The 14,089-nt window shown below is 36.2% G+C and overlaps 1 protein-coding gene across 4 annotated transcripts in view; it reads left to right on the top strand.

The window, feature by feature from the left end:
- The window catches only part of PHF3 (PHD finger protein 3), a 52,653-nt gene that overhangs the window by 2,527 nt on the left and 36,037 nt on the right, over positions 1–14,089 (top strand). The window contains exon 2 of one of the 4 annotated variants that reach the window (XM_058801757.1): positions 7,278–7,546. The exons of 1 other annotated variant lie outside the window; for it this stretch is intronic. In XM_058801757.1, coding sequence (XP_058657740.1) covers positions 7,303–7,546 — 244 coding nt within the window. In that variant the 5' untranslated portion in view covers positions 7,278–7,302. Of the gene's footprint in view, positions 1–7,277; positions 7,547–14,089 lie in introns of those variants that run through there. 2 more of the 4 variants (XM_058801758.1, XM_058801759.1) reach the window with 2 other exon arrangements.

The raw sequence follows: 14,089 nt of genomic DNA, 5'->3' as shown, positions 1-14,089 counted from the left end.
AGCAATGGAGAGACTCAAATGGTCTTTGCTTATGCCTAATTTTTGTGGTATTCAGGTGTATTCATTGGTGGGACAGTCCAGCAAGGGAAAACAGAGTACTTAATGTTTCACAATGTAAAAAATTTGCATTTTTCATTTACGTACTCCACATTTCACACTGTGAAGGTGTTTTTTGACATAACAGAAATTTTAATGCAGCACTGTGTGCCTCTTTGAGCTATAAAGTAAGAGTGAGAGCGGTATTTTTTTAACATAACTGCTAAGATGATTTTCAATGATACAATTTCATGTTTTGTGATTAAGAAAAGGTTTCTCTATTCATTCTGTATTTCTTTGTCTTCTAAATAAATAATTTTTTTTTAAATTTACTTTTCCTTTCTGTTCACTGAGGTACACATGAGGTACAGTTATGGCTGGTGAATGAGTTATGAATAGAGAAGGTTTAACAAAGCAAGTATCTTGAGCTGTCTGCTCTCTTAAATACCATGACAGCAAGTAGTAAGATACCTGCTCTGTCATTGAGAGGAGCAGCACATAACTTTAGATTTTAGATAGATTTTGGGAGGTGATTATTACTATTATTATGTCCGTTGAGATTTTAGTAGCAAGGGGTTTGTGTCAGTTGGTGTCTGGAGGCTTCAGAGTGAGGTAAACACAAAGATAGTATAGAAGAGCTTCGTAACATTTAACGAAATGTTCAGATTTACATTTCTTGTTTTTTAGTCTTTAGCAGGGCTTTGTTTTGATGGCACTAAAAGCTAGATCTTAAATTTTAAATGAGGGATTAAATTAATAAATAATAAGTAGGGGGTTTACATGAGGGAACAGGTGGCATATGGATACCTAATGGGTTGATGTTTCAGAGTATAAGTTGGTCAGCAAAGTGTTTCCTGGCCCTCCTTTACAGCAGTATGGATGATTCAAATCAACCTATTTGCATACATGTTCCTGTTAGGCAGGTTTTGGCCAGTGTCCTGTTTTTTGGGAGATAAGTGAATGAGGAAGGTCAAATTTGGTGATGCTTAATGATTAAAGCTCAGTAAACCATATTCTATACAAGTGTTATATCTGCCTTTTGTTTTTTTGACAAAGGATGCTGAAAGCTTCTTTTAACCCTTTCCAAACATGTTTTTGTGGTTAGATGGTCGTTCATATGCTCGTAGATCACATTGCTTGTTCTGTCAAAAATATTTTGTGAGTTAATTTAATTCTTGAAGGCTGCCTTAGGTGATGGGATTTGAGCCAGAATGAACCAGAGTAGAATGCACATTGGTGTGAGATTGGTAAACTCACCAAAAAGATGTCAAGTTGATATCTTCTTACTGATGCTGCCTCTGATGCACTGCCTGATAATTTTTCTCTTTAATCCCAGGATGTGTTTGGACTGTGAAGCACCATTGGGTAAAATCTCTTGCTACAGAAGATGTGGGTCTCTGCTCTGGCTTTTGATGCTGTAATATCCATGAACATAATGCATGCAGCTTCTGGTGCTTAAAGCATGGCAACATGGATACATGGCAACTTAGCCTTAATTTTCAGTTAGATACTTGGGAGCTTAAACTTTAAAGTTTCTGTAGGAGGAAGGAGGAGAATGGCAGTAAAACGTGCATCAGGGCTTTGAAGTAACATTGTTTGGTAGGTGGGTTTTTAAGTGTCAAGGTATCAGTGAGCCCATGGAGTGGTCTGACATCACAGCTCCAGTGAACAAAGGTAGACATTTCATACCTTGAGTGTCCCTTTTGGGTCCAGTAGTTGCCACACAGCATGAGCAAGGAGTTGTTTGGGTTTTTTTTTCAAGCTGCTTGTGTTCTTACCTCATTGCCTGCCAATTAAGATGCAGTTCTCCTCTTTTGATAAAAAATTTTTGTCAGTTATTGTTACTGTCTAATTCTTCTGTAACAGTGCTGAGCCAGCTTTTCTCTTTTGTTTTGCCATCTAAGGTGATAGGTGTCCAAATAGCTTGTTCCTTTCGTTTAGTCTCCTTCCAGAGTTTACTAATTGAAGAAATAAATATAATATGGATCTTTTTAATGGAGTCTGTTGGAGTTGTTATGACTAGTTATGACTAGTGCTTGCTGCTGGTCATTGGGTGTGCATAAGCACAAGGGCCAGAGACCAAGTGTTGTATCTTGAACGTTGGAGTGTCTCCCACAGTCAATAACTACATGCACAAAACTTTTAAAAGCACTAGACAGATTCAGCAAATTGGAAGTACAGACACTATTCAGAAAGGTACTTTGGTGAAATGGAAGGAATTGTAGTATTGCTGTGCTATCTTCAGCAGTTTCAGACTCCCTTATTCAGGCAGGTCAATAAAGTAGATAGGCTATTCAACATCTAGGACTCTGAATATCCTAAATAAGCAGTGTGAGGTTGTTTTTTTTTTTCCCCTTCATTAGGTTCCCTCAGGTTTTTGCCTATCCTTGTCCCCAGTTCAGGCAATTCTTTTTTTGGCAATATTTCTTTGTAGAAATGGGGTTTTTTTTAAGTCCAACTTTTGAGAACTTTAATAAACCAGATTTATTTTTAATTTGACAATTATTAAACATACAGAAGCTTCTCTTTTATATTGCTAACTTTAAAATGTAAGCTAAAATATGAAAGTCAAGTTTAAAAGGTAAACAGATATATTAAATTCACCCCCTGGCCAGAGAGGGAAGGAAAGAGAGTAATTACAGTGAAGCCTAATATTTGCTTTGTAAAATAAATGATGTGTAAAAAAATGAACAAAATGAATGTAAAGGAAAATAAAGAAAAAATAAAATATCAAGACAAATGTATCTAACACATATCCAAATATGTATTTGGAAAATTAAATTTAACATGCTACTTTTTAAGGCAGACTTAGTTGAAAATGCAGTCAAGAGTATGCTTGGCCTGGCCATCAGCTGAAAAATGGAATGCGTAGTGGTAAATACAAAGTGTGATCACTCCTGCCTGAGGTGGGTGTTAGATAAGATGATAGAAACATGTGGATGCAGTTGGAGATCTCCACTAAAATATTTTTCTCTGTTGTGATTAAGAAAATAATAGGAACTGAAGTTCCTGTTATATTATTTTTTTTGCCTCTTTCATATACAATGAAAAAGCTTAAAGATGTGCATTATCTCTTGTCCAGTTTCTAGTCTTCCTTCCCTTCTAAGATTAGTTTGGAAGGATATACTTGTTTGAGATCTCAGTTTCTTTTCTTAGAAGTGATCATTCTGACTGTTTAACTTTTAATTTTAAAAATTCATGTAGAACTGTTAAAGATGTAATGAAAATATGTAAAGGGGGAGAAGATAAAAATCTGCTGTGGCAGATTCTACAGCGTGTCTATTTCATAGCAGATTTGTTGGGATTTGAGGCAATACTGTGGCACTCCTGGCTTAATAAACCAATTCAGCAGTGGAAGAAATTATTTCTTTTAAACTGAAAGACTTAGACTGCAAAAGAAAACAATGTTGAGAGCATGAAGAAATTTTATGGTAAACACAATGTGGGGAAAATTCTAGAAATCATGTTTGGCTGTAGTGTTTTCCAGCAGGGTTGTTTATAGCGTTGGGTCCCGTAATGACAGGTGTTGGTTGGTGAGTTACTTTGTAATTGTTGCTGTGTTAGTTCTGTAATTGTTGCTTCTGGTTTTGCAGTGGGGGGGGGCTGATAGAAGCAAATAATTTTCGAAGGTGTAAGAGAAGTGTATTTAGTGAACTGAGGAGAATGCTCGCCATACTTCAAGCTTTCCTTGATGGTGAGCTCTTCTCTTACCCAGACTCCTTCTGTATGTTGCTGTGCTCTGATGCTCCAGGAGCCAGTGGGTGGGAGTTTCACTGAGCCTCACTGGGACTTGCTCCTTTGCCTCATTTATGAACACTCCTCACTGGTTCTGTGTGCATAATACTTTCCATATTGTGGTGCTTGTGAGTAGCTGCCCAGCGGGAGAGCCCTGGTGAGCTGCCGTGCGATGGGAGCGGCTCGGTGTGCGCGGCTGCCTGCGAGGCCCCGGCCGTGGGTTCGAGGGGAGGGCACGGCTGCGTTCCAGCGCGGTAATAACGCGTTCTGCCTTTGAGGGGTTCGGATTAGCTTTGGAAATAAGTGAGCATGAAAATCTTAACTGTGATTTTACCTCTACCTCTGGCTATTTTTCCTGATGTTCAGAGTGTTTCAAATGCAAAATAAGCCGTTCAAAATTCATACACTGAAGGCATTGAGCAGGGGAAGATTTTTTTTTCTCGCAGCAACTGTTTTTAATGGCTGTCTAGCTAAAGAAGTTTTCTTTCATCCTCAATCCCACAGATTTTACACTTGTTATGATAGGTAATCTAGTAATGTTAGAAATAACTTTTTAAAATGACTTGGTAGTGTACCAATTATGTAAATAATCACAGAGTGGATTTTTGAACTAGGTAAAGCAAAAATTTGATTTTCTATATTTTGCTGGCATAAACTTTTTATTTTAAAAATGGTAGAACAAGTTCTGTAAGATTAGACTTTGTGCTAGTAGTATTTTTATGCAAGCCCCCTGACTTTTTGATGCAAAATTTGGGTAGAACTTAATACTTGATCATAGGCTCATGCTCCAGGAATAAAGCTTTCAGTAAAATTCCTCTTGAATTTTCTCTGCTAGCTACTTAGGTCTCTTTGAAGGTGTTTGTGGCCACTGCATGTATAGTTGCTTTAACAGTTACTTCTCAGTGCTTTTAGTGTTCTGAATTGGCTGCATGGTAGTCTTAGAAAACTGAAGTTATCTTTTTCTTCCTCACATCACTGAAGACAGGTTAATTTCTGTCAGGGATTTTTGTAGCAAGAGCTTTGCTTTTTATGAAGTGGTCATCACTGCTTTGGGAACCACAATATTTGAGTAAGAAATATATAAATGTTCTCCTATCCAGAAAAAAGCTTGGGATATGTTATTGGGTCTTCAAAGCCAATGCCACTTTTTAATGTTGGATGCAAAAGGTTTCTTGCAATTTCACAATATGTAGGTATTCTATTGCAGTATAATTGCAGTGTCAATAACTGACACTTGTTAATGTCAGGGTTCACCATTATTTTATCCTGTGGCTGTTACTCTTGTGCTCATGTAATGCTAATATGAAAAAATCTGTCATTACAGGAAGGTGCTTTAAAGTACTGTATTGGGGCATTTGTAATTATTTTCTTACTTGGGACCATTGCATCTCTTGTAGGTTATCCTATTGTATCAGATTGTTGTAACTACTTGGTATAATAATAAAAACAGATTATACAGTGCAGCATAGTACTTCTCTATTAGTTTGCTTCTTCATTTGTTGCCAGATTTGGAACTTCAGAAACCGTATTTGCTGCTACAGATGCTGGTTTGTGTGGTGTATATGCAGATGCACTGCATTGCTTGATAAAAGAAGTCCATTTTTTTTGTGAGAATGCTTTCAAATTACAACTTCACAGAATCACAGAAGTTCAAGACTGGAAGAGACCTATAAGATCATCAAGTCCAGTCGATGTTCTAACTGTTCAACTAGATCATGGCAGCAAGTGCTGAAGTCTGTTGTCTCATTACTAAATGCACTTGATTCAGCTAAACTTCACTCTGGCTGCTTGGTCAGTAGGACCTCGTGTATTAGACTGCTTTGTTGTGTAGAAATTGTGTGTAGAAATTGGAAAGATAACATGCTCTGCAGAGACACCATTCTATACCAGACCATCACTTTCTTCTGAGCTGCCCTATGGGAGAAGGAAGAAAGACTGGCATGTTTGAAAATAAAACCCCAACAACCCAAAACCCAACAAAACCCCACAAAAAAAAAAAAAAAAAACCAAAAAAACAAAACCAAAAAAACCCTAATAAACCCCACCCAAACAAAAGGAAACACCATTTGTGTTAAACTTGTAGTTTTTGTAATTTTGTGAAATAAAATGCGCAAATATGGTTGAAGTTGTAGCAGAGCCCTTACATGTCTCTGGCTAGGATATTCCCAGTTGATTGCTAAAATAGAAATGCCCCATTAATGTGTTTAAGGAAGCATACTTAATGTTCTATTAAGCATGAGTAAGTACTGGATTTATTTAGTGGCAGGTTGCTGGAATAACCATCTAGAAAGTAATTCAAGCACTGCAAACTCCAGTTCTCACTTGTCATTTTCCTTTAATTAGGGTGTTCATTCTAAAAAAATAATTATCTCATGTGGGAGGAGGATGATGAAAGAAGGAGCAGGATACTTATTTGTGCCCTTTTGCTGTTTCCAAAAGGTTTAATAACCTTGTGTGCCAAAAACTGGCCTTTCAGACTATCCTGTTTGCCAAATTAAGCCAGGCAGTACTGCACTGCTCCATTTTCCTTACCTGTCTGATCATATTTATTATGGTTATCTTTCTCCACTTTGAGGATATGCTAAAGCAAAATTCCAAAGTATTTTGCTGACTTTTTTTCCATTCTTAGTTTCCATGTTTAGTTATACATACTTAATAGTTAAGTCTTTGCTTCAGTACTTGCACTTCTGCTGCATTGCAAAGAAGATCTAGAAAATAAAGAATTCCTTGTAAAATGCAGTTGCCATCTCTGTATACAATTCCTTATGTAGACTTCTAGACATTCATCTAAATTTCTTCAAAATTGAAGTTTCAAAAGGCTCCTCCTTTTGATGCCAGCTCAGAATTCTCATGTACTTGATTGAAATAAGATTTTTTGTATAAAACTGATGTAATTTTATTGACTGTGTTGATCGATGAAAATTAATAGAAATAAAACCTTGCTGTTTGGAAATACTAACTTGCTATGAAGTATCTGGTAGTTGCTCTTTGAACAGAAATATAGCTCTTCTCAGTAGTACACCATATTAATAGTATGGCATGCTCTGGAACCTTCTCAGCTCCATTGATGTTAGTGGAAGCTGACCTCACATTTGTGCATTTAAAAAGAAGAAAATCATGCTCACAGTGCTGCTGTCTTCAGGTTCACTTGTTCTTGCTATCCTCCTCCTCTGGTGTCCTATCTGCTTGGGCTGGTTAAGATTTAAACAAATTTTAGAAGCTGTTTAGTTACCTTTGTTATTCACACTCTGTAGAAGTGTCAGCATTCAGATGCTGATAGAGGAGATTAGCATGGAATTTCTTTTAAAATAATTAGGGAATTGATTTTTAGTTATGATTTTTAGTGGGCCATACTAAGCCATAAGCAGTTTTTTATTTGTTTTTATAATTCTTAAATACCTTAAGCATTCTTTACAAAACACAAGAGCCAAAAAATTTGCTGGTGTCTTAGGTGTTTTACAGTTTGTAGCTTATTTTCTTATGGTATTTTTCTTGTCTTTCTATAGGACTGAAAGACACACAGGAGTCTTCATGGATATAGTTGATACATTTAACCATTTAATTCCTACTGAACAATTAGATGATGCCCTATTTCTAGAATCCAACCTGGAGAATGAAGTCTGTGAGGATTTTAGTACAAGTCAGAATGTCTTAGAGGATTCGCTGAAGAACATGCTCAGCGATAAGGATCCTATGCTAGGATCTGCAAGTGCCCAGTTCTGTTTGCCTGTTTTGGATAGCAATGACCCCAATTTCCAGATGCCTTGTTCTACAGGTAAATCTTACAATTTTTTAAGATTACAATTTAAAATACAGTTTCGCTCTAGTACCAACCCTTTTTCATAACTTAGAAATAAGAAGTTGGGATTTCTGTCACCTTGCTGCCCTTTATCAACGCACTTCATACATGCCTGGCATGTAAACTATGTGCAGGAATTGTTAATTTTGTAGTTTAACAATCGAGGAAGGCTCCTTGTGTGGATCAGAAATAGCCTAGGCCTTGTCTATCAGTTACTTCCAATGAGAGTCAAGGTTTGTTTAGTGTAGTAGTGAACCTGATCACTGAAGTCACTGGTTGGCTCAAAAAATACCATATTTCTGGAGTAGCAGTCGGAGCAGGAGAGTTATACAAATTACTGACATCAGGGTTGCTCTGTTAATGCTAGGCCTTCTGGTACTGAGCTGTTTCTGGATTCTGGGTGCTTCTGGTTGGCTTCAAGACCCTGGAGTGATCATAAAATTATTTTTTACTGTTTGGAATACCTGATTTGGGAACAATTTAGATCAAAGTTTTAAATAAAAATAATCTTAGAATTTATTGAGTAATTTTTGAAGATTGAAAAAAAAGGGATGATCCAATCCCTAAAATTATTCATTTTTATGAAGAATTGGAATAATTGTACTGAATTTGATGCTACAGACAAAAATATACTCTGTTCTTAGTAGTTTTCTTTATTTGACTGGAAGTTTAAAAAACATAATTTTTTAGCTTCATTACTAGAAGTGTTGTAGATTATTGCAGTTACATTATTATCTCAATATTTAATTTTTTGAGTAAGTTTTATAACTGCTTCTGAAAATCTTCATAATTTCCTTATGTATATTTTATTGTTACTGACAGACTAAATTTTCACCTTCACTAAATTAGGTGGTATTACATAATGGAAAACTGTCAATCAAAGATGATACTGTTTAAGGTAATGAAAAAGTGCACTATCAAGCCAAAACATATTTGGCATTTTTTTCCTACTTCAGAAGAACATTTTTGAGGCCATCCTTAATGCTTTGGTGTACTCTTGCTATAGTCTGTATTCCTACACATTTTTCTCTGTAGCCTGCCAAACAAAAATTGTATCCCTTTTAGAATGCATAAGGCCATATAATGTACACAACTAAACCAAATTCCCTCTCACTTGCAAATTCAATTGTTATATTGCATCCTGTGCATCCTCCAGCAAACCTGTACTGCATTTAAAATTCTTGAATTAACTCATAGGGTACAGCTGGAAGGTATGGACAAACTTTCAGGTGCTTCCTGGCATGTATTTGTCAGTATCAGTAGTGCAATAATTAGTACAATTATTACTTAAATAATCAAAATTAATCTTTAAGGTCCTTAAAAATAGTTGAATGAATACATTTATTTGGGGGCTGCTTTTTCAGGCTGTCAGAAGACTAAGGGATTCAAAGCTGATTTGATTTATGAATTTAATGTTTTATTTTTAAATCTGAAAGCACCAGTAGAGCCACATTTCAGTAAAGAAATGAAACTGTGTAATTTGGCATTAATGTAGGTATCCAAAAGAACATGAAATGTTCTTGTTGTTGCTTGTTCTTTATAGGTCTTGATAAGAACTGTCCTTACTCTGACATGGTAGCACTGCAGTATGTGCTTAAAATTTTTTAGTTAAGAATAACGAGTATCAGTTCGAATATGGTTTCTTTGCTTGTCTTTTTTCCTTGAAAGTTCATATGGTTGTGATTTATTTGATTTTTCTGACACTGTTGGTGATCTAACGCTGCTGATGTAGTCTGCTGGTAAGAATGTGGTTATTCAAGGTGGTAGTACCTTCTGTATGAATTAAGCCATGCAAAAACTATTTTTCCCAGTTTAGGTGGAAGCTCATCTGTACTCCAAGTTCAGTTTGTATAGAAAGTAAAAAAGCATAACTCTCCTGACAAAACTTGCTTTAATACATTCTATATTTTGCATAACCCATGCCTAGACTATTAAACAGTTTAAGAAAAGGAACAAACTGCTCATGGAAATTAATTCACAGGACCAGCAAAAGACAGATTTATCATATTTGATGCTTCTTGTATTGTAGAATTCTGTTTTGTAGAAGTTTTAAAGTGGCTCATATTTCATGCTACAGCTTACTTGACTGCTGTGAGCAATCAGGAGAGATAAAGGTAGCAATAGTTAAACTGAGGACAGGTGTTGTAGCTAAAATAGTAATCAGGTCTTCTAGATAAAATGGAGGAGCAGAAGGCATGGCTCCCTAATTCTTCTTTGAAAGCAGATTTGAGCTGAGTTCAGGAGTAGAAAACCTAGGCACAAGCAAAATACTGTCTTTGTATTAACCCAGCTGTGTAAGTGTGAAATTTCTCATGTGGACATATGAGTATATGAGCAGGGCTTGATTCAGGCCTACTTCTTACCCACATGCCTACTTTCTCAAGATTGTGACATTTTGTCTGCTTTATTTTGGAGGTCACGTGTTTTTGTTTTCAAAAGCAAAAACTCTTCTCTCTTGCTCTTAAGTTGGTTTTATGTGTGGGTTTTGCTTCCTGCTCTTTTTTTTATTGCTGCATGGACATCAGTTTTTGTTGGTAATTTTTACTGGCCTGATCCAAAGTTGTTACTCATCAATAAGTTTTGCTCAGCTTTAGGGTTTATATTGTGCATCATTCATCAAGAATTAAGCTTTTTGTTAATACTAAGCTCTGGTTTTGGTGAGTTTCCTCTTAGCTGACTGTATGTGATGGATACTGGTAGCAATTGATTGTATGTCCTTTAGACAGTTCAAGTGCATGCCTATAAGAAATGCAGAGACATGTATCCAGAAAACACAGGTTTTGTATGTTGAATTATAACTACTTATATACTTATTATAACTATATATAGTTAATATATACTTACTTATTATAACTAACTTGGGGAGAATAGTAGCATAGGATCATAGAATGATGTGGTTTGCAAGGGACCTCCAAAGGTCATCTAGTTCAGCCCCTCTGCAATGTCCGTGTTCAACTAGATCAGGTTGCTCGTAGCCCAGTTCAACCTGACTTTGGAGGTTCCCAGGCACGGGGCATCCACTGTTTTTCTGGGCAACCTCTGTCAGTGTTTCACCACCCTCATAATAAAAAAGTTCTCCCTTACATCCAATCTGAAGCTACTCTCTTTTAGTTTAAAACCATTCATTACCCTTGTCCTACATACCATGCTAAAAAGTTTGTTCCTTTAAGCCCCTTCTAAGTATCAAAAGGCTGCAATGAGGTGTCCACGTATTCTCCAGGCAAACAACCCCAACTCTGCCAGCCTTTCTTCAAAGGACAGGTGCTCCAGCCCTCCACTCATTTCTGTGGCCTCCTCTGGACACACTTCACCAGGTCCATGCCTTTTTTGTACTGGGGGTCTCAGTCAGCAGTACTGGTATATGACAAAGAGAAAAACTGTGACAATGGGTGTTTTTTGCCCATCTATTGATAGGCAGAACTATATCAGTACCAATAAAGCAGTCTCCTGTTTATCTCTTGGCCTGAATCCAGATTGTGCTGGATTCAGATAGTTTCTTTAGTTAGATGACAAACAAAGTTGGTCAGACAAAGACCAGCAGAAACCAAAGACAGAACAGACCAAACTTGCTGAGCTTACTCTATAATTGCCACTGAGTAACAGAATGGGGTTAGAGTAATAATATAAGGTTATCTTTTCAGCTTTGATTGAATAATTACATATTTAGAGAAGAGAACAAGATGCTTTGTGGGTGATCCTGGTTATAGCTTTGAGCAGAGGTAGACATAACTCTGTGACTCTCCCAAGCTGAATAGGGTAGAGGTCAAATTATGCTGCAATCCTTTTAGAATGTGTTAGTGATGGGTGACTGCTAAACTATAAAGATGTAGTTAGGTTGCTGGTTTATGGAGCTAGACTGAGAAGAGTATTGGTTTTACAACACAGTTAAGAAGTTCTGCTGCCTCTGTGAATCAAGGTACAAACTATCCACATCTTATTCACTGCAGCTCCAAGGAGCTTAGCAATTATGGAGGGCTCTTCCTGTCCTGAAGTAGGTATCAGCAGAAAGACATTGTGTCGATAGTAGAAATTGATATAACTACTCTCCTTGCCTGTTAAAGGACAGAATTGGACAGAATGAAACTTTTGAGGAATAAATGAAATCCAAATTCTTGAAGCAATCAGAAGTGTCCCAAATCATGTTTTAGGTGCCTCTCTGCTTCTTTTTGTTAATTTGCTTGGGTTGTTGTTCATACAAGCTGTGCATGACCAATGTAGAAAATTATATTGCATAGAACAGCTCTTGGCCATCTTAAATGTTTGAGTGGTGTGAGTGGGTGTGGAAGCATGCTTTTGGTGTTGTGTTGATTTCTTTGCCTTATTGAGCAGTTCATTGATAAGAAGTGGAAATGCTGAAGTCTAGAATATGACAGAATTCTTTTAAGAGCAACACACTAATTTCAACTTTGAATGGTACCCTAGTGATAGGTTTTCTGTTTTGTTTTGTTCTTGCTGGAAGACATGCTAGAAACTTATCCACCTGTGAACATAGCAGGTCATACTGGTTGCACGCCAGTGAGCTAAATAACTTAGCATTCATAATAAATTGGTAATTCTAGGTAAATTGAATTGGTAATCACAAACTGTGTAGCTTTTCAGGATGTCATTTACTGGGGTAGTTTGATTTGTTATATTTATAATACAAGGAATGGAATTTTAATTGCATATCATCTGTAGACATTTCTAGATTTCATATTAAAATCAAGCTTTTAACTCATTTAGTTTATGGGTATGTTTATCAAATCAGGTACTTACCAAAAATGATAAAGACTGCTGCTGTAAGAATCACAAAATGTGTTAGGGACATCTTTTTAATTGCCCTTTTTTTCTGTCCCTCTGGATTGCTGCTGGGAAAGTGTTTCCCTGAAGTGCAGTCTGCTTTTTCTAGTTTTATCCTGTGTTTTCATGAGTATTGTTAAAAGCAGCATTACCTCTGCTAAAATCATTATTAGCTACTGAATCTTTGAAGCCAAACCAATTTTTCTGACTACAAATACTCTTTTCTTTAGCTGCGTGATGTCTGGCTGCGTTAGGCATTTTGGGCTCTTTTCACTAAAGCTAAATGTACATGTATTTTTCCTCCTACATTTGAAGTAATTTTGAATGTGACTTTGAGATTCCAAAATTTGGTTTACAGTTGTTTCTCTCAGTTTTCTTACCTCTTTATGCCTTCCTACTTCCAAGCTGTCCATAGAGCAGCTACACAGTGTTTTATGACTAAGGTAGTAACTTTTCTGTATAAAATTTAAATGTATTGTATTGGTCTTGAGAATCTGGAGAATAGTTTGTGCCTTTTTCTGTTTATATTCCCCAGGTAGGTCCTTCTGAAGTATTTAGTATGCCTTTGGATCAGTTTCATGGGTGGAGAGAGGTTGGATCTGTACTAAGATTTGCAAAGCAATTTAGATTAGCTCTCTGATTTGTAAATACATGAAGACTCCCTTCTTAATAAAATTAATTAATTTACATTAAAGTGCTTGGTTTGATGTGGTGATTTTACTTTGTTGAAATTTGTTTTTCTGCTCCTTATTTCCAATGTAACAGGCTTGTGTCTCTAAAGAACCACTGTTCAGTAAGCTTGTGATGTAGCTCCATTTTCTTAATAAAATGGGCATGCAGTCCTCTGTCAAGATACATGCTGTATTAAGTTTATTTATCCTAGTTGATTTTCATAATCTTTAGAATAAAGACTGTAAAATTACCTCTTAACAACACAGACATTAATGGAGAATGGGAGCAAGTGTTTAGTTAATATTTCATGTTACTTACTGTGATTCTTTTCTTGCACTGGACAGTCAGCTCAAAGTAGTCGCAGGCAAATTCTCATTTCAATAAATTACAGGCAAACTTTTGTAAAACAGTTGGAATTTGATGTTTCCTTATGTAAGTTACATCATCAGTCACATAATTTCTCTTGAAAATATGTCTTCTTTTAGCAGAAAGTATTTTTAATCTTGTTTCTTGAACATGTGCATCACAAATATCAATAGGAAAAAGGTTTCTCATAGAAAGTATACCATGCTCATTTACGATCTTGAGACTTACTGACAAAATATCACTATCTTTATATGTTTTATTGTTTCACTGGAGTTTATTGGCTCTTCTGAAGGCTTACCTGGATGTGTTAGTTACTGCTTTAGACTGTAACTGTTCTTTTCATTGAAGAATTATGTTACATCTCTGTGTTGTTATTCCCATGTAATGCAGAAATTTTACAATGTTCAACCATTTCCATATAATCTGTGATGTTTATATGGAGTCTACTGTGGATTTGCACATTCCGGCCCTTAGTGTAATTCAGCTGGACACAGTGCAAAGCAGGAGCAACAGTGATGTTCTATTTGGTGTGCTTACCTAAGCAAAAGAAATCCAGTACTAACATCTACAGAGAAAAAATTTATTTCTACACTTTATATTTACCTTGGTCAGTGTGTCAAAAAACTAAGTATTTCTGTCTTAGTTTTGGCTGAAAATAATGGAAGAAAGTCTTATGTTAATAAACATAAAGATTTATAAACA

Source organism: Ammospiza caudacuta, chromosome 3 (genome assembly GCF_027887145.1).
Source record: "Ammospiza caudacuta isolate bAmmCau1 chromosome 3, bAmmCau1.pri, whole genome shotgun sequence".
NCBI classification, from domain to species: domain Eukaryota; kingdom Metazoa; phylum Chordata; class Aves; order Passeriformes; family Passerellidae; genus Ammospiza; species Ammospiza caudacuta.
The sequence above is the reverse complement of the archived record's forward strand: the minus strand, read 5'-3'. Positions and strand labels throughout refer to the sequence as shown.